General features: G+C 51.2%; 1 protein-coding gene and 1 long non-coding RNA gene across 4 annotated transcripts in view; one reads left to right on the top strand and one right to left on the bottom strand.

Moving 5' to 3' along the window:
• Positions 1–16,086, top strand: part of ADCY5 (adenylate cyclase 5) — a 167,738-nt gene extending 151,652 nt beyond the window's left edge. For all 3 annotated transcript variants that reach the window (XM_030801778.1, XM_030801777.1, XM_003275539.4), the window contains 6 exons: positions 799–828; positions 1,971–2,103; positions 7,034–7,297; positions 8,459–8,663; positions 11,585–11,709; positions 13,648–16,086. In XM_030801778.1, coding sequence (XP_030657638.1) covers positions 799–828; positions 1,971–2,103; positions 7,034–7,297; positions 8,459–8,663; positions 11,585–11,709; positions 13,648–13,776 — 886 coding nt within the window. In that variant the 3' untranslated portion in view covers positions 13,777–16,086. The remainder of the gene's footprint in view (positions 1–798; positions 829–1,970; positions 2,104–7,033; positions 7,298–8,458; positions 8,664–11,584; positions 11,710–13,647) is intronic.
• Positions 14,257–20,175, bottom strand: LOC115832106. Its single transcript, XR_004027555.1, has 3 exons — positions 17,715–20,175; positions 16,991–17,080; positions 14,257–14,345 (listed from the first exon to the last, which is right to left on the bottom strand). It is a non-coding gene; the product is annotated as an uncharacterized LOC115832106 (long non-coding RNA).
• Positions 20,176–24,706: the final 4,531 nt, after the last annotated feature.

Below are 24,706 nucleotides of genomic sequence, written 5' to 3'. Positions count from 1 at the left end.
ACGTGTGTTAAAAATATAAAAATTAGCCAGGCGTGGTGGCATGCACCTGTAATCCCAGCTACTTGGGAGGCTGAGGTACAAGAATAGCTTGAACCCAGGAGGTGGAGGTTACAGTGAGCCGAGATTGCACCACTGCACTGCAGCCTGGAAGATAAAGCAAGACTGTCTCAAAAAAAAAAGCCACTTACGTGATTTAAAATTTTCTTATAGCCATATTAAAAAGGCAAAAAGTATAATTCGACTTTTATTTAACAAGTACTATATAGCCAAAATATCATTTTAAGATATAATCAATATAAAATAAAATTCTTAATGAAATATTTTACCTTTTTTTACACGAATTATTCAAAAGCTGGTGTATGTTTTACACATACAGCACATTTTAACTTGCACCAGCCCCATGTTAAGACTCAGTAGCTGCACATGGCCAGCGGCTGCCACACCAAGCAGTGCAGCTGTGGGATCTCTCCTCCACGCCCTCTGGATGGCAGCAAAGGCCTGGGAGGGGGAGAGGCAGGCAGGCCTCCACCCAGGCAGATGTGCTGGGGTCTGGGAAGGCAGGGTTTCAGGTAAGAGCTGGGTGGTATGTGGTCATGAGTATCCAGTGCTAGTTGGGGCTGGGCTTTCTGCCACCTCCCACCCTGAAAATGTCCTTGGATATGGAGGGGGAATGGGGCTGGGGAGCCAAGGAGCAGCAGTGGTGGGGACAGCAGAGCAGGGCGTGGGGGCCGAGCAGGAGTGGAGGCCGCCTTATGCAGAAAGGTGGCCCTGACCGGTCTTCCCCAACTCTCTTCACAGAGACTTCTTCAACAATGGGACCTCCCAGTGGTGAGTTGATGCTCCTTGGGTAGGGCTGCTCCCTGCCCTCAGCACAGAGCAGACAGGGAAGGCAGCTGGTGCCCAGGTGGGAGGGGCCTTGGTGGTAAGGTGGGTGGTGAAGGAGGAAGCCAACAGGGACAGCGAGGCTGGTTCCTCCTGGGGTAGCAAGGCATCCTCAGGGGGCAGAGGCCCTGGTCACTTTCATGATCCCTGCCAAGGCGATCTGTAGGCTCTGTGGTTGGGATCACTGGCTTCAGATCATTCCATAGGCCTCATTTCAAAGCATTTAGCCTCAAGCTCTTCCCCCGGAGCCTGTGTGAGAACCTCAGACACAGGAGAATGGAAGCTGGTACCTACTTTCCCACTGGAGTCGAGGAACAAAGGCGAGGGCTGCAGTGCTTGTGGGACCCGTCCCTGCATTGAGGGCTGCTGCCTGGGCAAGGGGCGTGGGGGTCACTGGAGCCTCTTTGCAGCCTTCCAGTTCTTGAGCTCTTGGCTGGCACAAGATGTAGGATTTGGAATGGCTACTTTTGTTAAGAGTATCTATTAGTAATAGTAACAAAAACAGAATTAGACAATAGTGCTACTAGTTTTGGAACACCTACTGTTAGATGCTGTGCTAAGCATTTTGTTTATAATATCTCTTTAATCCTTACTACCATCTTGAAATGTGGGTATTGTTATCCTATTGTACAGATAAGCAAACTAAAGTTCAGAGAGATTAAGACACTTGCCCAAGGTTGTCCAGAGACAGGGTCAGCATGGCCTGCCTGGTCCCCTTTTACTGCACCCACTGCCCCTGTCTTGTCCAGAGAAGGATCTGGATGTACATGCTGCCTTTTAGAAGGGCTGAGTTCATCCCCTGATCTGACCAGAGGGGAGCTCCCAAGTGACGGGGGGTTGTAAGGTGTCAGGAGAGGAGTAATGGCTGCCTGAGCTGCAGGTGCAAGCACGGCCTGAGATGGGGCTGCCAGCCAGAAAGGCTTTCTGGAGGAGGCACGTGTGCAGCAAAGTTTGAGCAGGGGGATAAGGAAGAGGGGAAGGTATAGTGGGAGGAAGAAAAAAGGGCCAGCAGTGGGTGGGGGTGGGGTCCTCAGAGCCTGCTGTGAGGAGCCAGGGTGGTCTCAGGCCTGTCCACCTCCCACCCACAGCCCTGAGCACGCAACCAAGGTGGCATTGAAGGTGGTGACGCCCATCATCATCTCAGTCTTTGTGCTGGCCCTGTACCTGCACGCCCAGCAGGTGGAGTCCACTGCCCGCCTCGACTTCCTCTGGAAACTGCAGGTGGGTGGCCCTGGGGCTGGACTTGGGGAGGGAGGCATTTGGGAGCAGGTGGCGGAGACAACAGGCTCGTCTGCTGGGCCAGGCCAAGCCGGGCCTTCGTCTTACACTGACAAGCTGTCCTGCTCAGGCCCCTCGAAGCCACTTGATGCCCTGTGTCCCCATGAGTCTGCTCCCTGCTCTCTGGAGCCAAGAGGCAAAACCCTGGGACTTACTCCATGCAGACAAACCCATGCTGACAGTGCTGGGACTCTGATGGGTCCAGGAGGCATGCTTTGAAGTCAGCAAATACTGGCTGGGCACTTACTGTGTGTGTTGCCCGGCAGGGACAGAGGGGAGGTGCAGGCAGGTCCTTTGTGGTGGGGGCAGCAAGGCGTCTGGGATGGTGGAGAAAGGAAGAGTGGCAAGAGGTGAGTGGAGGAGTAGGGGAGGAACCTGGCCAGGGTAGGGAACTGGCACCAAAGGTTTCTGAGCAGGGCTTGACCTAGCCAGAGCTGGGTTGAAGACTTCTCCAGAGGGGATGGACTGAAGGAGCAAAGACTGTTGACCATGATGCATGCATTCCAGCCAGCACTTGGCTCCCCAGGCTGTGTGCCCTGTGCCCTGTGCCCTGTGCCTTGTGTCTCCCTGGAGGAAGGGGTGCCTGTGGGCCAGGTTACCTGCTGGAGCATCTCAGAAGGGCCAGGAGGGAGTGCCTAAGAGCACTCAGCAGGGGAAAGCCCCATCTTCCTGTGGGCTGCCTCGCACCTTTTATTCCAGCCCAGCCCTGTGCAGAACTTAGCCTGGCCTGGTCTCTGCCTCTCCTGGCCCGGCCCCTATCTCTAGACCACTTCAGCTCACCCACAGCTCGCTTTGACCTCCTCCATCCCAGACATCTTAGAGGCATCAGGATGGAAGTCTTTGGGCTGGAGCAGGAGGCCCTGCCTTTTATTGGATGCTGAGTGAGGATGGGGGCAAATGGTTGTCCCTTCTGCTGAATATTTTGCATGGGTTCTGGCTGGAATTGAGCATGGAGGTCTGCAGTTGAGGGGTCCCCTGAGTTTGGGGAAACCAGGGAGAATCCCAGAAGGGTTCTGTGCAGAATGCCCCTTGTGAAGCTCTGGGCTGGGGCACCCTGGGGAAGATCCTGTGTGAGCCTGCCCCTTGTCAGGCCTCTGCCTTCTCCCTCAATCCCCTCTTCTTTGGGAACATTTTCAGGAGGCTCTCATTTTTCTGCATTTGCTCTATCACCTGCCGCCGTATGTATTTTCTGACATGATGCCCCATCACCCCTAAATACTCCCATGTCTACCTTGCAAAAACAAGGTCACTCCCTGCGTCATCCCTGCACACCCTCCCCATCAGGCGATCAGCAGGGATGCGGCAGGCCCCTCTCAGTGTTGCCGACTGTCCCGATGCTGGTCCGGGATCCTGTGCATGGGTCCTCTGCATCGAGCTGTTCTGTTCTGCAGTAGATCCTCAGTCTCTCCTCGTCTCATGGTCCTTGCCAATCTTAAAGAACTTGTTACTCTGGGACCTTCAGACCCATGTCCAGACTCAGGCTGAGCCTTCCTGGAGGAAGCACACAGAAATGGAGCCGGGCACCCCTTGGTGCCTCACACTGAGAGACTCCACCGTGTTGACCCATTCCACCACCGGTGATGTCAGCCCTGATGGCCTGCTCAACCAGCATCTGCCAGATTTCTCCACTGTCAAGTCCCCTTTTCCCCCTTTGTATTTGACTAGCACTTTGTGGAAAGAGAGTCTGATATTCCACTAATTTTCTGATCCTCAGCAAGTCTCTGTCCAGCAGCCTTTGCATCCATTGGTGGCTCCTGCTTGTCTCAGTGCCTGCTGTGGAAATGCCCGATAGCAATGCCCAGTGTCTGCCATTCCTTCTGGACTTGCTGGTTGGCATTCTACTGCACAGAAGAGCTGTCCCTCCTCCTCCTCCATTGGTTTGCTTATTTATTCACTTCTCTACCTCAGCCTGGATTCACAGATTCCCATGTAATCCAGTGGGTTATCGTCTGCAACCCTCACTATTTATTTATTTATTTATTTATTTATTTATTTATTTATTTATTTTTGAGATGGAGTCTCGCTCTGTCGCCCAGGCTGGAGTGCAGTGGCGCGATCTTGGCTCACTGCAAGCTCCGCCTCCTGGGTTCGTGCCATTCTCCTGCCTCAGCCTCTCCGAGTAGCTGGGACTACAGGCGCCCGCCACCACGCCTGGCTAATTTTTTTGAATTTTTTTAGTAGAGACGGGGTTTCACCATGGTCTCGATCTCCTGACCTCGTGATCCGCCCGCCTCGGCCTCCCAAAGTGCTGGGAACCCTCACTATTTATTTTAATGCTCAAATTGTCCTAGGTTTGGCCCATGTGCATTTCAAGTTGGTGTCTGTGTTATTTGACAGGTCTCCATCACTCTGAGCTTTTCCTGACTTTCCAACACACGCGATCTCAGGCTAATCTTGTGCTTTCCCTGCTCCAGCCCAGGAATCTGTGATTTCTTCAAAGAGCCCTCCCTCATTCTTAGTAGTAGAGAGTGGTGTTTAGAAACCAAGGTCTGATCTGTTTTTAATAATCCTGAGTTCATACCACTACCTCCCATTTTAATCCAATACCTCAGGCTTCCTCCCAGCCTTCCCTGTTCCATGCTTGCAGTGTCATCTCTGGCAATGAGAAACTCACCTCCCATTATCTTTCATATACGTGTTTATTTGCTCAGTGGTGACCCCCGCCACCCCCTCCTCACCTGTGTGTACACACATGCACATGAGTGTGTGTGTGCATGTGCATGTGTGTAGGAATGTGTGAGTGAGCCTGTGTCTACGTGCCAGCCTGTGGCAACTTCACTCCCTCAAGTTTTCCAGCAGGTCCCTCATTTTCCCATCCTTCCCCTGGGATTTTGGGAGAGGGAGCCATCATCACATAAATACCAATAAAGAAACACCAGAAAGCAGGCTCTTGGGATGGGCGAGTGATAGTCTCTGCCCCACCCCCAGGCTGGCTTAGCAGCCCCTGTACAGTTGGCTGGTAGGCAGACTCCTCAGCATTCTTCAAGCACCTGCACAAGGAACACACTCTGACGCACCTGGCCGCTGCCTGGCCCCCTCCTGGCCTAACTGCAGGGTCTGAGTTCTCAGGAGAGCCTGCTCTTGTCCCTTCCTCCAGCATTGACCTTAGTGGGGCCACCAAGAGGCTGTAGCCCCCTGAACCTTCCTGCCCTGCCAGGGCCCAGCCCCAGAAGTACTTGGCTGCATTGTCAGGCACCCACCTGTGCTGGGGTGGAGTTTGCAGAGGTGGCCGTAGCAGCTGGCCTGGCCCTGGGGATTGGCTCTGCCCCCAGCTGTCACCTGCTCTAGCGGCCCTGCCCCTAGCTTCCACCTCCATTCTGTCTGACACTTTGGGCTGATGCTGTCTGCCACCTGCAGGGTGCATCAAAGGAGCTGTAGTGCTCCTGGCATCCCTGGGCCCCCAGGCATGTGTCTCAGCAGAGGTAGGAGCAGGACTGTCTTGTCTGGTGCATTTTCAGAGGCAAATAACTGACTGCAGGGCTCCTCTATGGGACAGCCTGTGAGAAGAAGCACAGGGATGCCCCCCGCAGCCTTCTCCCGTGGGCACAGCTGTTCCAGAGCCAGACACAGGTAGCCTTATTCATGGGGAGGGGCATGGGTAAAGGGTCCTGCCTCCCAGGAGCTTAGGTCACCTGGGCAGGAAGGCTGGGCAAGAAGACAGCACAGACCAGCTGGCTCCCTGCGCCTCTGTGGGTGGCGGTGGAAGGCGGGGCCCTTTAGCGTCCAGGAGCCCTCGGGATGATCCCAGTCCTCACAGCCACATTCCCAGGGACTCCAGGAGGCCACTAGGCCGTGGGCAGCACAGTCAGGAGCCCACTTACCTTAGGGGCAGGGCTGGCAGTTGAACCTTGGGGTCCTGGATCTTCTGCCCTGGGAGCTCTTCCTCCCTGCTGAACCCAGGTCCTGAAGCCTTGGAAAGGAGAGCCAGCTCCTTCTCCATGGACGTCCACCACCACAGAGACAGCCAGGGCCCTGAGAGTCCGTCCTGGTCCTGTTGGAGATTCTACTTGCAGCCGAGCAGAAAAGCGTCTTCATTTAGTTAGGAAAAGCCCAAGTGGGCCAGCCAGATTTTTCTCATGAACATTCTTGTCAGATGGTTCCTTGCCACACCTCGGGTGTGTGACACCTCTTCCCTTCAGCCGCTTGTAGGGCACTACTGGCCTCTTGACCTGAGGGATCTGCACTGTCCTTTAACCTGGAGGGTGGGTGACCACAAAATCCCACCGCACAGACCCGGGACCCAAACTGGGGGAAAACCAAAGTCACTGGTGATGTCCCATCCTCATCCCAGGGGGTCCCTCATGGCACTTGCTCCTCCTGGCTGCACCTGGCTCTGGGGCAAGTCTGCCCTCCTGGGAGGCAGGGAGACTGGGCAGGGCTTTGGGCTGTTTTCCCCCACAGGTCCATTAATTAAGGTAACTGGCTTTTGATTCCATTTCCTGATATTAAGAGGACAATGAACAGTGGAGGAGCACCGGGGAGCTGGAGGGCTGTGTGGGCTGTGTTTTGGATCCTTTTCCCTTCCAGCCTGGTTCTGGCCTTTGGCAGAAAGGATCCTTGCAGCCTCGCCTCCAGGCCTGTTCCTGCTTGGGGCTCCCTGCTGCAGGCTCAGCACCCCCAGAGAGGCCGGCAGAGAGAGTTCGATGCTCAGAAATGTGTTTTCTGATTGTCAAAGTCCTGCTCTTTGGAGAAAACCTGGAAGTAGAAACAGCAGAGAGAGGAGGAGAGACAGCGGTACTTGCCAACATCCTGGGCACAAGTTGGCATTTGCATGACTGGTGCTTTTTCTCCAGGCCACGGAGAGGAGGAGGTGGAGGGGCCGACATCTGGGCTCATGCTGGCATCTGGGTGACTTGCAGTCTTTTTCTCCCAGGCCACAGAGGAGAAGGAGGAGATGGAGGAGCTGCAGGCCTACAACCGGCGGCTGCTGCACAACATCCTGCCCAAGGACGTGGCCGCTCACTTCCTGGCCCGCGAGCGGCGCAATGATGAGCTCTATTATCAGTCCTGTGAGTGTGTGGCGGTCATGTTCGCCTCCATCGCCAACTTCTCCGAGTTCTACGTTGAGCTGGAGGCCAACAACGAGGGTGTCGAGTGCCTGCGGCTACTCAATGAGATCATCGCTGACTTTGATGAGGTACACAGCGGGGCCTGGGTCAGGCTGTGTTCCTAGGAGGGGCCTACAGGTCCCTGGTGTGGGAGGGATGTGAAGAGACCTGGCGCCCCCTTCTACCATCCTGACATAAGCAGTGATGATGGGAGCTCTGCCGGCGGGAATCTGACCATGTCCCCAGGTGCTGCAATGGGCACCTTGCACACATGGCCTCTCTCATCATCATGTGACAGATGAGGAAACTGAGGCCCACAGAACTCAAGTGTCTGGCCTGAGGTCACTGCCAGTAAGTGGCAGAGCTAGGGTTTCAGCCCACACTGTTTGAACTTAGCCTTTGGCAGCTCCCTGACTGGCTCGCTGACCGCCATTCCTTTCATGCCATCCAGGGTGCACGGGGTCCCAGGACCTGGGACAACCCAGTGTCTGTGCCCAGGGCTTTGAGAGAACCAAAGGAAGGAGGAGTCCCCAGGCCAAGGGAGGAGGCAGGACAAAGATGTGAGGCCCTGAGTAGCGGAGACCGAATTGAGGCATTCCTTCATTTCCTTCTCATCCCCCTGTTGAGCACCTGGCATGTGGAGGCACTGGGGATGCAGAGCCCTGTAGGGCAGTCTTGACCCCAGGAGCTCCTGAGTCATGGGCATGAGAGGGGCCACCCCAGTGGGCACGTGCGCAGGGCCTGGGCATGGGGCACAGGGAGAAGCAGGATGATGGAGCTGGGCCAGGCAGTGTCGGGAACAGCCTGCAAGACTCCCGGGGCAGTGGAGTGATGGGAGTTGGCTGAATTGAGTCTGGGAGGGCTTCCAGGAGGGCCGGGGCCAGGGGGTAGGGAAAGAGTGTCCTGCTGGACAAATGGAGGTTTCCCTGGGTGGGATGGAGGTGTGAGGTTGTTGAAGGGGAGACAAGAGACCCAGAGGTGACTAGTGACCTTGTCTTCAGGGCTCTTGGCGTGAGGGTGGGCAGGTAGCCCACAGGCACTGTCCAGCGGGTGAGTGAGTGTGGAGGGGCCTGGCTGTGTCAGGAGCATTGCAGGCATCACACTGATGAGGATGGAGACAGGCCCCACTGTGTGAAGAGGGGACACATGAAGGGCCATGCTGCTGCACTTGCCTGGACATCCTCTGTCCCTCCCTGTGGCCCTCGGTGTCCCAGGCTTGGGGTGACCCAGGTTTGGCCTCCTTCATCCAGATCATCAGCGAGGATCGGTTCCGGCAGCTGGAGAAGATCAAGACCATCGGCAGCACCTACATGGCCGCCTCTGGCCTCAACGACTCTACCTACGACAAGGTGGGCAAGACCCACATCAAGGCACTGGCCGACTTTGCCATGAAGCTGATGGACCAGATGAAGTATATCAATGAGCACTCCTTCAACAACTTCCAGATGAAGATCGGTGAGCGGGGCCCCAGGGAGCACTGAGCCCAGGGTGCAGTCAGGCAGAGGGCTGGCAGGGGCTCCCCCATACCGCATCCCGCATCCGCCATTGTGGTCCCAAGGTAGAAGGCCAGGCGGCAGCAGAGGCTGATGTGGTGTGTTCCCTGCCCTTAGTAGGTGGGGGCAGGCATGGGTCACTCACAGCAGAATCCGCCCAGAGTCTGGTGATGCCTCTGCTGCCTTTTGACATGAGGGCCACATGGGTAGGACACCCCTTGGTAAGTTCCCACCTCACTCAGATGCAGGGACCGCCTGATGGGACCCAGGCTGTGCCTGCTCGAAGGGCTTTGTAGGGGATGCTCTGTGCCGAGGGCATGGGGCCTTCTGGTGGTTGCAGCACGGCAGATGGCAGTCCCATTTGTTTCGAGTAATACTGACCTAACAGCGTTGTTTTATTTAAAAGTATTCCACATTCATTCAGTAAAAATGGAAAACAGTAAAATCAAATACTTGTTACGTTTTAAATACAAAATGTATAAACATGTTACCAGTCATTAAATTTGCAAATTTAGAACATTAAACATGTAATCTGCAAAATCATTAGCAAAATAAAGTGAAATAGTTTAAAAAACTAAACATTTAAAGAATCATGTGATAGTGACCGTGAAATGATTATATTCTGACTTTTTAAAAAGAGTTACTTTTTACTCTTTTTATACAAGTTATGAAATAGGTCAGTGGGGTTATTGTTGAGTTGAGGTGGTGAGCAAAATCTTCCAGTGGCTGCTCATCCAAACTGGGGAAAGAAATGGTGAGGAGGTTGTGATAGGTCAAAGCCCTGGATCTTTCCTGGACTCCTTCTTTGTCACATGCCTTGCCTTGGTTGGATGGCTCTGGAGGGGCTGTGCCGATACATCTGTGGTGTCCGGCAGAGGTCCTGGATCAGTTTCAAAATAGTCATGACCATATTCTTGCTCAGAAAGTCTTTGAACCAAAAACATATGTATTTTTCTTTTTTAAAAGTCAGTTTTGTTTTATTACCCCCAACCTTTTATTTTGACAAGTTTCAACTCTACGGAAGAGTTGAATGGTACAATGAAAACCCAGGTACACACCTCCCCGTGTGTTCCACCCTACGGTGTCCATAAAATAACTGTGGAATGCCAGCTCTGAACTCGTTCCACAAAGCCCGAGGTATTTCTACAGTTTGTTTGTCCTTAGAATAGATCTTACCGAGGGTGTACAGTCTGATGGAGCACAAGTTAGTTTTGAAATAGCTGACTTGGTGGAGTGTTGCTCCTCCTGAGGTCTGTGGAGGTAAAGAATGCTTTCTGAAAGAGCAGGCCTTGTTCTGTGAGCCATTTAATGCATTATCAACTCCCTGGGTAAGTTTCAAGCCATCAATGATTCAGATTTCAAATTTTTAAAAATTACAATTATCACCCACAAAAGTACCGGCATTTCAGTTCTCAAAATTAACACATTATACCGAAATATTGGATGACTAAAAACCAGTATTGTGATCATTCGTGTCCTTGGGAGACATTTTGTTGCAGCCTGAGTGTCAGGAATCAGGCTTTCCCTGGGCCAGCTGGCTTCTCTATCCCATAGGCACAGTGCTTTGTGGGCTTGGCCAGGTTTGCATCCTGCACTGGCTGCTGGAGGCCCCGAGCACAGCCAGCTGGGAGTCTGCTTTAAGTGATGTGCAGCCTCCATTTTTGCATTAACGTCATGCACTCTTGGTCTTGTGTAACATTGCCATTCTTGTTTTCCTTTCACCCCATCTTGTCCACCTGCTTTGGTTTGCGTTTTTCTCCCAGTGTGTGTTTTTGAAAAGCCTCAACTCCTTGATCGGACCTGAGTGTAGAGTCTGCCAAGAGGTAGATAAGGAGCCGGGCAGGCAGCTGGGAGCCTGTGTGGCAGCTCCCCTCCTACAGACTCAGGCCTGTCTTCCCTGAGTGGCGTGGCTTTGGGAAATAGGAGCCATCAGGGCTCCACCCGGTCAGCAAGGTGGACAGTCCAGCCTGGTGATGGCACATGGGGTATAAAGCTGCCTGCGGCTTGGAAGGACTGATGAGGAGGGTCGTGGAAGGAAGTTCTGAGGACTGATGGCATTGCTGACCAAGTGAGGGTCACCAGGGGCCTAGTTTGGAGCTTCTGTGTTTTCAGTCCTGCCCTTCACACACAAGAAACAGGCAACAGTGAGGCTTAATGAGGACAGTATGAGACCGGCAGATTACACAGGAGGGAATGCCCATGCCTGGAGACAGGACAGGAAATGTCTAGAGAACATCAGTTGAGCCAGATACTTGGGGGCAGGATTTAGCCTGGGGAGGAGGAGGGAGAATGCCTCAGGAGGGAGAAGCAGCTCAGCGAAGGCTCAGATGCAGTGATGCTCAGCGTTGCCTTGGGTTGGATTGGGAAGGTGGGCAGAGGAGAGCCGAAGTGGTGGCTGGAGCTTGGTCGCTGCAGTGTGCCTGCCCCAGCTCAGAGGCGGGGGAGCAGGAGGACTTGGAGAGAAGAGACTGGCACAGGGTGATGAGGTGGCGAGGATCTAAGAGTGAGAATGGCGAGGAAAGAAACAGAAGAATGAGGAAGATGGACACAGCCAGTCTGATAGGTTGAGCCTAAATGGCTCCAAGAGGAGGAGGATTAGGGAAAGGCAACTGCATTGCACAGGAGGTCACTAGAGGCCTTGAAGAGGGCACTCCTGGTGAGGGGTGTCAAGGACACAGGTGCAGGCTCCTTGTGTCTTGCATTCACAGGCATTTGATAGGAGCAGGGTAGCGGGAGGCTGTAGGGTTAAGTACAGCCTTGGGCCTGGAGGCCCATGGGTGTCTCAGGTTGGGAGTCAGAAGGACCTGCAGCATGTGGGGAGACAGATGGTGGCGAGGTCAAGCCAGAGATGTGATGACTGTGGCTGATTCCTGTCCCCTGCAGGGCTCAACATCGGCCCCGTGGTGGCCGGGGTGATAGGGGCACGAAAGCCTCAGTACGACATCTGGGGCAATACCGTGAACGTGGCCAGCCGCATGGACAGCACTGGTGTACCCGACCGCATCCAGGTGAGTGCAGGAGCATCCACCACCCCTCACCCCATGGGAAGGCCTGTGTCTGACACCGAGAAGTCTTCAGGGCAGGCCACCTACAGTTCCCAGTCAGAATGTCTGCAGCCAGATTCAAGGGTGATGGGGCTGTTGACGCTGATGTCTTGGAAGCTTGGAGAACACAATTGTGTTTCAGGCCCTCAGCACCTTGGACAGATCTTCAGGCTTCTGCAGAGCCCTCTACTGGGCATGGAAGGGATTGGGGGCTGCTGGGAGTGGATCTGATTGTGGAGGCCGAGCTGAGAGTGCACATGCAGGCCCCAGTGCCTCCTAGCCCAGGCACACAGAGAGGATGCAAAGATGTCTGCAGGGAGCAGGTCTTACCCACTGACCCTGCAGCACTCCTGGCCTTGCTCAGGAGAGCCAGTGGGGGGTGCTGGCCCTGGGATGGTACCTCCCCCAGCCCCAGCAGCCAAGGGCCCTGGCCACAGACTCAGAGGCCTTTTCCCCTTGCTCCCTCCTTTGCGAGCTGGGCTTGTGGTTTCCAGGCCTGCTGTTCTTCAGCCGCTGCTTTTTCTCGAGCTTTCCTTGATTCTCTGCTGTAGTCTGATGGCAGAGGCATCACCCTGGGCAGTAGTCCTCCTGCACGGCCCTCACCCCCAGTTCTGTGTGAGGCTGTGGGAAGTCAGCTCGCCTGGCCTGTTTTTCCAGGTGCTAACTGTGCTGCTTTTAAGGCCTTTTGCCAACACTGATGATACTGCTTAAATGTCCTGACTTCTCTCCCCCACAGGGCCTCTGAATAAAGGGCCTGACCCCAAGCACAGTCCTGGTCCACTCAGCCTGACCTGGCTGGGGTGTGGATGCTGGCCGAGGGGCCTGGCCTTAATGGCCTTTTCTCACCTCCATCCCTGTGCAGAGGAGAGAAGGGCAGCAGGATGGGCCTAGAGATAGAAGCAAGGGGCATGTGTGTTTCCAAGGCTTCCAGCCCATTCAGGGACAGGCGCAAGGGACTCTCTCAGCAGCCACAATGACCCAGCAACTCACCTTGTGTGGGGCTTCACCACACAGGAACTGCAGCTAGTAACACAGTGGGGTCCCCTCTCAGCAGCCCACCCAGCACTCCTACCCCCTGCTCCCTGGCGCTCGCACTCACCAGTGGGCTTGTAGCGTGGCTGGGATGGGGAGCTCTGACGATGCTCACAAACAGCTCTTGGGGTCATCCCAGGAGCCACTGGCTATGCTGCCCCTGCCCACACCTGTCCCCCACAACTCTTCTCTTTCACCCAGCAATGGGATAGTGAAATTAATGAGGCTATCGGTGAGCTCTCTTCTTTGTTCTGAAAGCTAAAGCAGAGCCAGGCAACAAGACCTGGACCTAAACCCAGGCCCTGCCGTTTATTCACTGTGTAACCTCAGGCTTGTGACTTAGATGCTCTGAGCCTGAGGGTAATAATAGTAGTCACCTCACAGGAAGATGCAGTGAGATAAGCAAAGGCTCTCAAACGACCTGTGGTGAAAAAACAGCTTTTAAAAATCGTTCTGATCTGTCACGGAGGGATGCTTTTGTACAATGCACCGGGGACACACTTGGAGACGGGCTGCAGCCAGGTCAGATGGCTGTGAAAGCTCCCCCGCACTTACTCTCCACTCCTGAACTTACTCTGGCCTCAGGGCAGTCAGTCCATGGACCACAGGCCACACTGAAACAGCACACGCAAGCTGCCCATCACAGTGCCTGGCATGAGCAGGTGCTGAGGGTGAGAGCTGGCATTGCTCTTTTCTTAGGATCCCTTCCATGGTGAGCTGCTGTCAGTCCCTGAGAGCGCCACAGTGGGGCAGCTGCCCCTCTCTTTCTGTGTCAGGGGCGGCAGCAGGGCTGGACAGAGTTGGCTCTACCCCACAGCAGTTCATGGCCAAGGCCATCAGTGGCTTGCCCTCTCTCCTTTTCCCCCACAGGTCACCACAGACATGTACCAGGTGCTGGCTGCCAACACGTACCAGCTGGAGTGCCGGGGCGTGGTCAAGGTCAAGGGCAAAGGCGAGATGATGACCTACTTCCTCAATGGAGGGCCCCCGGTCAGTTAGCAACTGTTGGCCAATGGTGCCAGGCAGCCTGGCCTCCAGAGGCATGGAAGCAGCTTCTCTGTGTGCCGGGGGTGGCGGGAAGCCATGCTCCAGCCCACAGGGCTGCGCTGCTGAGATTTTCCACTTGGACTCCAGAGCAGCTTCTGCCTTTGCTGGTGGGCAGCGGCCTCTGTCCCAGGCCCCGGGGTGCCAGCGTCCTGCGAGCACCCAGCTGACCAAAGATGTTTCCCTCTGTAGAAGACTCTGCTAGACTGGGTCTGAAGCTTGAGTTTTCTAACAGGTGCTGCTGCACAGGTGGAAAGGAGCCGTGGGAATGTGTGTGTGGCACGGCCCAGACAAAGGCAGGGCTGAGGGAGGGGCCTCCGACTCAGCTGGGGGTAGACGGGCACGACTCTGGCCTGGGAGAGCCTAGGGGCCCCAGGGATCTGCTTTTCTATGTGAGCCTTTAAACTTCAGACAGGCCACCACCCTGCACCTGCAGGGGCTTTGGGGCAGGAGTGCTGGCTTTGGAGGGACTGTGGCCTTCATCGTGGTCCTCTGCCCACACCTCCACGCACACAGACGGTGCCCTAGGAGGGAAACAGAACTAATTACGAGGGGGAGGCAAGAGGACGCCAAGCAAGGAGTGGTGATGCTGAGAAAAATATTTATTAAATAAAACAAGTTCTCCGTGCCCTTCTTTAGACTATGCTATTTGTATGCGTGTAAGAGACACACAAGCAAACAAGGATGCCACTCGGGGGGAGGGCAGGGATCCCCACTTGTCTTTTTTGTATTTTTTATTTTGTATTATTGAAAGCCTTGGAGATCTCACAGATATGCCAAATTCTATATTTTGTAAATTCTCTATATTAGAAAACAGCTGTGCACAGCAGGGCGTGTGTGCTCATTTGTACTGTGCGTATGTCAGTGTATGTACTGGTGTATATGTGCGTGTGTTCATGCTGTGGAACTGGTCTCACACCGGATGCGTTTCCCTCATTTCAGATTTGGCAGTTTTGGGTTTTCCCAGGTACCACCAGAGCAGTGGGTGTGTGCTTTTGGGGTACCATATGCTCAGATTAAGTAGGAGGATGCATGGACACATTGCCCCATCTTTCTCTGACACATGCACACGTGTGTACACACATGCACGCACCCTACTTCCCCTAAGCAAAACGCAGATGGAATAGGAAAACAGGCTGCTTTCCCATCCCAGGCCGAGCTGGAACCAAGGGAAGCAATCTCATCCTGCGGCAGGCAGTGTGGCGCCCTCCACACCCTGAGATTTCAGACGTTTGTGGCTTACAGAGGCGGCTCCCACGGATTCCAGAGTGCTTACAGAAGGCCGGGTGCTTTGCAGGCTGGGGCGAGGAAGCCAAGCCTCCCTGGCCTACTCAATTGGCCAAGGTGCAGGTGGCTCTTCCTGGAGATGTTCACTCAGACTGGGGGATGCAGTGTGCAGCCTTCAGGTTTGAGGAAGGGGAGTGGCCTTGACCTCCACTGGCAAACCAGGCAGAGGAGTGGGTAGAGCCCAGCTTTAGAGTCCACAGGGAAAGCTAGCAGGAATTTTGTTTTATTGGGAGGGAGCAGTTAAACATACCAAGAAAAAAAATACTATTTTTATAACCTATGAGGAAGGCATTTGGAAAATGATACTCTACTCTAGCACAGAATTCAGTGGAATCCTTAGGGCCCATGTCCAAATCTTTCCATTGCTTCTCAGGTTAGAATAATCTTCACCTCCAACATGAGCTTGGAGGCAATGAGGCAGTGGCTCTGTGCCAGCTGCCACAATGTGACTTTGATGTTTACCTGCACCACCTCTCACTGGGCTCTAGCACCACCCTCCCCTCCCCGCACACCAATTGAACACAGCTCTGAGAAGCAAAGTGTGTGGACCCAAAACTGCCAAGCCTGAGTCTGTCCCGTGCTTCTGCTGCTCCATCCTTTTGAGTTCTGCATTGCCGTCCTGCCGTCAGCCGCAGGAGGCCTGCTTTCTTCCAGCTGTTGTTCTCAAGTTCCCTGCCCCTCCACATCGCCCGCCAGTGGTGTTGGGTTTTTGTTCTGCTTCCAACCTGAGTAAAGTGTGTGTGCTGAGTTTATCCCATGTTCTCCCATGGTCATGGCCTCCCGGCCCCATGAGGACCCCTCTCCCATCCCAGCAGTGACTGGTGACAGCGTGCAGGTGCAGTGCTAGCTCTTCGTTCCCTCTAAAGGGTGTGCACTCTTTTTATTCCTACTCTTGCAAAAACAGATACGATTATGATTTCCCATGGAAATTGAAAAGTCTATTTAAATAATTTAACTATTAAACACTTTCACTGGTAACGTGTCCTGGTCTGATTTGCAGCTTGAGCCAGGGGGGCCTGGCCCTGGGTTGAAAAACAGTGTACCCAGCCTTGGGGGTGCTAGGGAGGGAAGCCGCAGAGGGCAGAGAACTCCCCTGAGCAGGGGACAGCACCTTGCTATAGAGATAATGTTGGCTGAAGACTGCGGTCCTTGTGACGGCCAGTGGGAGAACACTGGTGACCGTAGCAAGAGTCAGTGCATGGGGCTGGGGAGCAGGTGTACCCAGGGCAGGAGGCTGAGGAACAAGGGCTGAGTAGGGACCAGAAGTGAAGGGGATACAAAATCCAGGATCAGACCAGAAAAGACCAGGTCCAGGGAAGGATGCTCTAACATGTTTGTTTATATGTTGGATGAGCCAAACATGTTTATATGCCACGGGAAAGAAAGGTGAAAACACAGGCATGAAACACAGATAATGGAAAGGACCCAGACAGGTGAGTGGGGACAAGCTGCAGGCCAGAAGTGATTTGACCTGCATAGTAATAATGATGGCACTCTCTGTATGCCACACTGGGATATGCACCATACAAACATTATCTCATTTAATCATACTGATGAAGGAACTGAGGTACAGAGAGGTTGAGTTATTTGCCTAAGGCCACACAGCTAGTAATGTACAGAGATGAGTTTCAGAGCAGGCCTGTCTGCCATCAAACCCCATGCAAGGAACCTCATGCAGACCTAGGACTCCTCTCCCCGCTGAGAGGAAGGGAGAGGTGGTAGGGGAGGCAGGGTCCCCTGTCAGCACTTCCTGCCTGCTGTGCCATCAAATGCCGGGTTATATTTGGGTTAAGGAAAGAAATTCAGAGGGGGTTGCTCACACTAAGTTGAACACAGGTGTAAATAAAGGCAGCAGTGAAAAAGATTTCACAGCTTCACTTACCAATAGCCATGTGGAGACATAGATGTGACAGTCCTGGGCATGTGGCCTCCTGCTCCAAAGAAGGTAGACATCATTAGGACTTCAATGTTCCTGGTGAAAGATGTCATTTTACTGAGGTAAGACTTTAAGTCTGAGAAATTTTCATGCTGGAGTACAGTCATTAGAAAAGGAGACCAAATGATAAAATATTCAAACTTGAGGGGCCAATTGGCCTACATGGGAACCTCAGCTCCTGAAGAACTTCTACTCTGCTGTAGCCAGTAGAGACTGGGCCCTCAGGCAGGCTCCATGAAACCACGCATGTAGATACCAAAGAAATGCAACTCAAAACCATCAAAAGCCCTTTCCAACCCCATCCCCACTGAGCTAGTCCCAGAGAACCTACTTGTTTCTCCCTTACGAGGGTCTTTTTTCCAAAAGCATATTCATATCTAGAACACTAATAAGCAAAGTTTATTTGAAAAGATGCTTTTGATAGGTGGGTGAGTTTTGAACACCACTTTCATGCCCACTGACAGCAAACATCACTAAAACCAAGATCAGACTTCAGCCAACATGGTGATGATTTGACTGTAGTGTGATGTTAGCAGCTAATTAGTGGGAAGACAGTGAATCCTGGTGCATTGGAGAGGCTGAAAATAAATATTCACCAGCTAGCCACATTACTCTTAAGACATTCAAAGTTAGAAATACATTCACAGAACTTTTCCAGAAGTGAAATTACCTGAGTGGCATGTAGTTAAATGCCAGGAGCTGCGGGTTTTCCATAGTGCTGCAATGGCCACGAGCTGTTCATCAGCAGGATATGAGCTTCCTGGAGCCTGAAAAAGGTGCTGAGCCCTGGTCCCTGCAGGGCAGGAAAGCCTTCTCAGGCATTTCAGCATATAGTGCTCACAAGTGCTGAGCAGATTCTCACTGCTGCCTGAACAAAAGAATGACGATGGCAGTGACAAACACGCTCTGAAATCCGGCAGCTTTTGAATTTGTGTAAATCCAAATCACACACTAAAGAGAGCAAATGCTGTCCAGTTCACCTTTAGAAGGAAGGGACTGACAGGGCTTGGCCATGCTGGCCCTGGCTGCCCACTGCAAGGCCCCCATCACTGAGCACAGGATCAGGAGGAGAGTTGGAAGGGCTGCTGTTATTTATGGGTGTGGGGAGGGGGAGGGCACAGCAGACCAGAGAGACCATCCTGCTCCATTTGGATGAACTTCACGGTGTGTAGAGAGCTTCCACATACATTTTCTCACCTGTGCCTCCTCAGGCCTGGGAAGTCATTCAAGAAAGGGCTGGAGCCTTGCCCGAGGCCACCCTGGTACTCAGAGCAGTCCCTATGGCACTAGTCCAGAAGCGCTTCTGTTCAGGGTGCCCATCTAGCTGGGTACTGAAGAGCTTAGCAGGAACAGCCGGCTCGCCACTCCTCAAGGCTAACAATAGATGAAATGAGATCCGATGATTAAAGTGGGCTTTTCTTGTCCTTCCAGATTTTCACAAAAGCCGTCTTGGTGGCTTTTCATCCCTGTCTTGGGAAGGAAAATGTGATATTGGCTGTCCTCTTGCCATCTTTCTTTCCCACCTGCAGGGTCCCTGCTTGATGAGACGGACATGAGCAAAGGCAAATGAGGGCATTGGAGTAGCTGGTCTCCAGGCTCTCTCCCTCCACTGGCACTCCCTGAGTCGAAATATTTGTGTCACTCTATCCAATCTTCAAGTGCCAGACCACATGGATGGTGCAAATGTAAACACAATCTAATTAAGATGTTAAGATTTAGAGCCAAAGGCACAGAGACAAATGAGGTAAAAGCATCATGCCAAGGGGGATCTGTGGGAAAATCACCTTCAAACCAAAGTCAGAACCAGCCCTTGCTTTGTCCTCCTGCAGACACCAGTCTGGCCTAGCAGCATTCACGACATCAGCACAGCCAGGGATGTCTCCCTTCGAGGGCCCCATTCAGGAGTGAGGGGTGAGTGGAGATCAATCCAGGTTCACAGAGCAAGCAGAGGGTCCAGAGAGGGAAGAGGAGGAAGACGGTGAAGAGAAGGATAGGATTCACCTAGAGTTGAGGGCCAAGTAGGCAGGCATCCTGTCCCCACGAGACTCCCAGCGCCCAACCTCACCCACCCGAGTGTCTAGTGAGCAGAGCTGAGCTACTGAGGGCATTTGCATCCCCAGGGCCTCTCTCTCCTACTGCTACTCCATCAGGGTCATGAATTTAAAGAGTTCTTACTGGAATCCACAAGGGGGACTATCACTGTGTTTTCCCTTGACCGATTTCTAATTTAGATCCGCCTGGAATCTCAGGTTTGTCAGCATCTCTGGTTAGCCTGAGACTAGTTTTCTTACTTTGCAAAATTGCTTCCCCACTTTGTTAGCTATAGTGGCAGTCTCCTCCCGGCTCACATGGGTTTTTTTGGAGCGTGCCTTTTGCCTCAGATTCTTTTAAAAGTCACGTTGCATTTGTGCGATTTAAGAGCGCCTTTCAGCTCTCACGTCCCCAGCATCTGCAATGATACTGCAGCTGAAGGCTGTGGCTGCCTCCCCACACCCCTCACCTTCCCATCAACGCGTGTGCACACTCACAAGGGCCCTTAAGAGTGTGGGCACGAGGGCTGCCGCCATCCATGAGCAAATTATAGATCAGATTCGAATGTTCCAAGTCCGGTGTGTTGGGACCAAAATGCTGGTTCCATGCTGGATAGGGCAAGGTTCCTAGAAGCACCTCCCTCACTCACCAGCACCCCAGTGCCTGGGAGACTCTGCAGGTACTGGCGAGCACAGCCTACCACTCCCAGGTGTGTGACACGGGGCTTCATCCTGCTTCCTTCCCTCAGGAGGACTTTAAGGTGGGCAAAGCCCCTGGCATACAGCAGGCATTTGGCAAATGTGAGTCCTTCAATCCCCTCTTCTCTCTTGGGATGCACCTCCAGTGCCCTGACCAGAAGTCTGCCCACAAGCGCCTGCCTGCTAGATATTTCAATGGGATTCTTAGTTAAGTGGTGGCTTCTGAAAAGTTTTGTGCAATGATATATGACATTCAGGGGCATTTGCAATTTAAAAGACTCTTAGCACCTTTAACTGCAACAAGGAAGACCACAACGTGGTGGCAAACGCTTTCCTAGCACTTGATGTGCCAGTCTCTAAGTGCTTTACATTTACGCACTCAATCATCACAACACTGCTTTGCCAAAGGTATGATTATTACCCCCACTTTACATCTGAGGAAACTGAGTAAGTAATTTACTGAGGTGAAAGATTAATTTGCTGAGGTCACCATGCTAGTAGAAGAGAGAGCCAGGGATGATTCTGGCTCCAAACTCTTAAACACTATTTTACACTGTGAAAAGTTCCCTTCTATTTTTTGGTTAATGTTTTCAGAGGGATCACAAATTCCCTAATCACCTAACAGAATTCCCATTAAATGACATCAAGTCAAAGAATCAACATATTCTGGCATTTTGCTAGGAAAAGCAAATGTTTGGAACACCTAAATCACCAATAATGCTTTTATTTTCCACATCGAGTCATTAATTTATATGTTAGTTTTAGTACAAGTACTAAAATGTATACTTCTTGCCCTAATAGCTAAGGTATACATAAGCTTCACCATACCTCTTGCAGTCATCTGTCTGTCCTATGTCATTGTTATAAATGTAGAGATTTTAGGAAACTATTTTATTCAACCTGGGACATCTATACTGTAGGAGTTAGCACTGACCTGATCTCTTATTTAAGAAGTAATGTGAAGATGGCCAAATAGGAACAGCTCTGGTCTACAGCTCCCAGCCTGAGCGACACAGAAGATGGGTGATTTCTGCATTTCTGTTTGAGGTACCGGTTTCATCTCATTAGGGAGTGCCAAACAGTGGGTGCAGGACAGTCGGTGAAGTGCACTGTGCACGAGCCGAAGCAGGGCGAGGCATTGCCTCACTTGGGAAGCGCAAGGGGTCAGGGAGTTCCCTTTCCTAGTCAAAGAAAGGGGTAACAGACAGCACCTGGAAAATCGGGTCAGTCCCACCCTAATACTGCGCTTTTCCAACAGGCCTGGAAAATGGCACACTAGGAGATTGTGTCCTGCACCTGGCTCAGAGGGTCCTATGCCCATGAAGTCTCGCTGATTGCTAGCACAGCAGTCTGAGATCAAGCTGCAAGGCGGCAGCGAGGCTGGGGGAGGGGCGCCCGTCATTGCCCAGGCTTGCTTAGGTAAACAAAGCAGCCAGGAATCTCGAACTGGGTGGAGCCCACCACAGCTCAAGGAGGCCTGCCTGCCTCTGTAGGCTCCACCTCTGGGGGCAGGGCACAGACAAACAAAAATTCAGCAGGAACCTCTGCAGACTTTAACGTCCCTGTCTGACTGACAGCTTTGAAGAGAGTAGTGGTTCTCCCAGCACGCAGCTGGAGATCTGAGAACGGACAGACTGCCTCCTAAAGTGGGTCCCTCACCCCCGAGCAGCCTAACTGGGAGGCACCCCCCAGTAGGGACAGACTGACACCTCACTCGGCTGGGTACTCCTCTGAGACAAAACTTCCAGAGGAAATATCAGACAGCTGAATTTGTGGTCTCACGAAAATCCGCTGTTCTGCAGCCACCGCTGCTGACACCCAGCCAAACAGGGTCTGGAGTGGACCTCTAGTAAACTCCAACAGACCTGCAGCTGAGGGTCCTGTCTGGTAGAAGGAAAACTAACAAACAGAAAGGACATCCACACCAAAAACCCATCTGTACATCACCATCATCAAAGACCAAAAGTAGATAAAACCACAAAGATGGGGAAAAAACAGAGTAGAAAAACTGGAAACTCTAAAAAGAAGAGCACCTCTCCTTCTCCAAAGGAACGCAGTTCCTCACCAGCAACGGAACAAAGCTGGACGGAGGATGACTTTGACGAGTTGAGAGAAGAAGGCTTCAGATGATCAAACTACTCCAAGCTACGGGAGGAAATTCAAAACAATAGCAAAGAAGTTAAAAACTTTGAAAAAAAATTAAACGAATGGATAACTAGAATAACCAATGGAGAGAAGGGCTTAAAGGAGCTGATGGAGCTGAAAGCCAAGTATCGAGAACTACGTGAAGATTGCAGAAGCCTCAGGAGCAGATGCGATCAACTGGAAGAGAGGGTATCGCTGATGGAAGATGAAATGAATGAAATGAAGCGAGAAGGGAAGTTTAGAGAAAAAAGAATAAAAAGAAATGAACAAAGCCTCCAAGAAATTTGGGACTATGTGAAAAGACCAAACCTACATCTGATTGGTGTACCTGAAAATGATGGGGAGAATGGAACCAAGTTGGAAAACACTCTGCAAGATATTATCCAGGAGAACTTCCCCAATCTAGCAAGGCAGGCCAACATTCAGATTCAGGAAATACAGAGAACGCCACAAAGATACTCCTCAACAAGAGCAACTCCAAGACACATAATTGTCAGATTCACCAAAGTTGAAATGAAGGAAAAAATGTTAAGGGCAGCCAGAGAGAAAGGTCGGGTTACCCACAAAGGGAAGCCCATCAGACTAACAGCTGATCTCTCGGCAGAAACTCTACAAGCCAGAAGAGAGTGGGGGCCGATATTCAACATTCTTAAAGAAAAGAATTTTCAACCCCAGAATTTCATATCCAGCCAAACTAAGCTTCATAATTGAAGGAGAAATAAAATACTTTACAGACAAGCAAACGCTGAGTGAGTGATTTTGTCACCACCAGGCCTGCCCTAAAAGAGCTCCTGAAGGAAGCACTAAACATGGAAAGGAACAACCAGTACCAGCCCCTGCAAAAACATGCCAAATTGTAAAGACCATCGAAGCTAGGAAGAAACTGCATCAACTAACGAACAAAATAACCAACTAACATCATAATGACAGGATCAGATTCACACATAACAATATTAACTTTAAATGTAAATGGGCTAAATGCTCCAATTAAAAGACATAGACTGGCAAACTGGATAAGGAGTCAGGACCCATCAGTGTGCTGTATTCAGGAAACCCATCTCACGTGTAGAGACACACATAGACTCAAAATAAAAGGATGGAGGAAGATCTATCAAGCAAATGGAAAACAAAAAAAGGCAGGGGTTGCAATCCTAGTCTCTGATAAAATAGACTTTAAACCAACAAAGATCAAAAGAGACAAAGAAGGCCATTACATAATGGTAAAGGGATCAATTCAACAAGAAGAGCTAACTATCCTAAATATATATGCACCCAACACAGGAGCACCCAGATTCACAAAGCAAGTCCTGAGTGACCTACAAAGGGACTTAAATTCCCACACAATAATAATGGGAGACTTTAACACCCCACTGTCAACATTAGACAGATCAACGAGACAGAAAGTTAACAAGGATATCCAGGAACTGAACTCAGCGCTGCACAAAGTGGACCTAAAAGACATCTACAGAACTCTCCGCCCCAAATCAACAGAATATACATTTTTTTCAGTACCACACCACACCTATTCCAAAATTGACCACATAGTTGGAAGTAAAGCTCTCCTCAGCAAATGTAAAAGAACAGAAATTATAACAAACTGTCTCTCAGACCACAGTGCAATCAAACTAGAACTCAGGATTAAGAAACTCACTCAAAACCGCTCAACTACATGGAAACTGAACAACCTGCTCCTGAATGACTATTGGGTACATAATGAAATGAAGGCAGAAATAAAGATGTTCTTTGAAACCAACGAGAACAAAGACACAACATACCAGAATCTCTGGGACACATTCAAAGCAGTTGTGTAGACGGAAATTTATAGCACTAAATGCCCACAAGAGAAAGCAGGAAAGATCCAAAATTGACACCCTAACATCACAATTAAAAGAACTAGAAAAGCAAGAGCAAACACATTCAAAAGCTAGCAGAAGGCTAGAAATAACTAAAATCAGAGCAGAACTGAAGGAAAGAGAGATACAAAAAACCCTTCAAAAAATTAATGAATCCAGGAGCTGGTTTTTTGAAAAGATCAACAAAATTGATAGACCGCTAGCAAGACTAATAAAGAAGAAAAGAGAGAAGAATCAAATAGATGCAATAAAAAATGAAAAAGGGGATAGCACCACCGATCCCACAGAAATACAATCTACCATCAGAGAATACTACAAACACCTCTATGCAAATAAACTAGAAAATCTAGAAGAAATGGATAAATTCCTTGACACATACACCCTCCCAAGACTAAACCAGGAAGAAGTTGAATCTCTGAATAGACCAATAACAGGTTCTGAAATTGTGGCAATAATCAATAGCTTACCAACCAAAAAGAGTCCAGGACCTGATGGATTCACAGCCGAATTCTACCAGAGGTACAAGGAGGAACTGGTACCATTCCTTCTGAAACTATTCCAATCGATAGAAAAAGAGGGAATCCTCCCTAACACATTTTATGAAGCCAGCATCGTCCTGATACCAAAGCCTGGCAGAGACATAACCAAAAAAGAGAATTTCAGACCAATATCCTTGATGAACATTGATGCAAAAATCCTCAATAAAATACTGGCAAACCGAATCCAGCAGCACATCAAAAAGCTTATACACCATGATCAAGTGGGCTTCATCCCTGGGATGCAAGGCTGGTTCAACATATGCAAATCAATAAATGTAATCCAGCATATAAACAGAACCAAAGACAAAAACCACATGATTATCTCAATAGATGCAGAAAAGGCCTTTGACAAAATTCAACAACCCTTCATGCTAAAAACTCTCAATAAATTAGGTA

The sequence above is a fragment of the Nomascus leucogenys genome, chromosome 21 (assembly GCF_006542625.1).
Source record: "Nomascus leucogenys isolate Asia chromosome 21, Asia_NLE_v1, whole genome shotgun sequence".
Taxonomy (NCBI): domain Eukaryota; kingdom Metazoa; phylum Chordata; class Mammalia; order Primates; family Hylobatidae; genus Nomascus; species Nomascus leucogenys.
The sequence above is the reverse complement of the archived record's forward strand: the minus strand, read 5'-3'. Positions and strand labels throughout refer to the sequence as shown.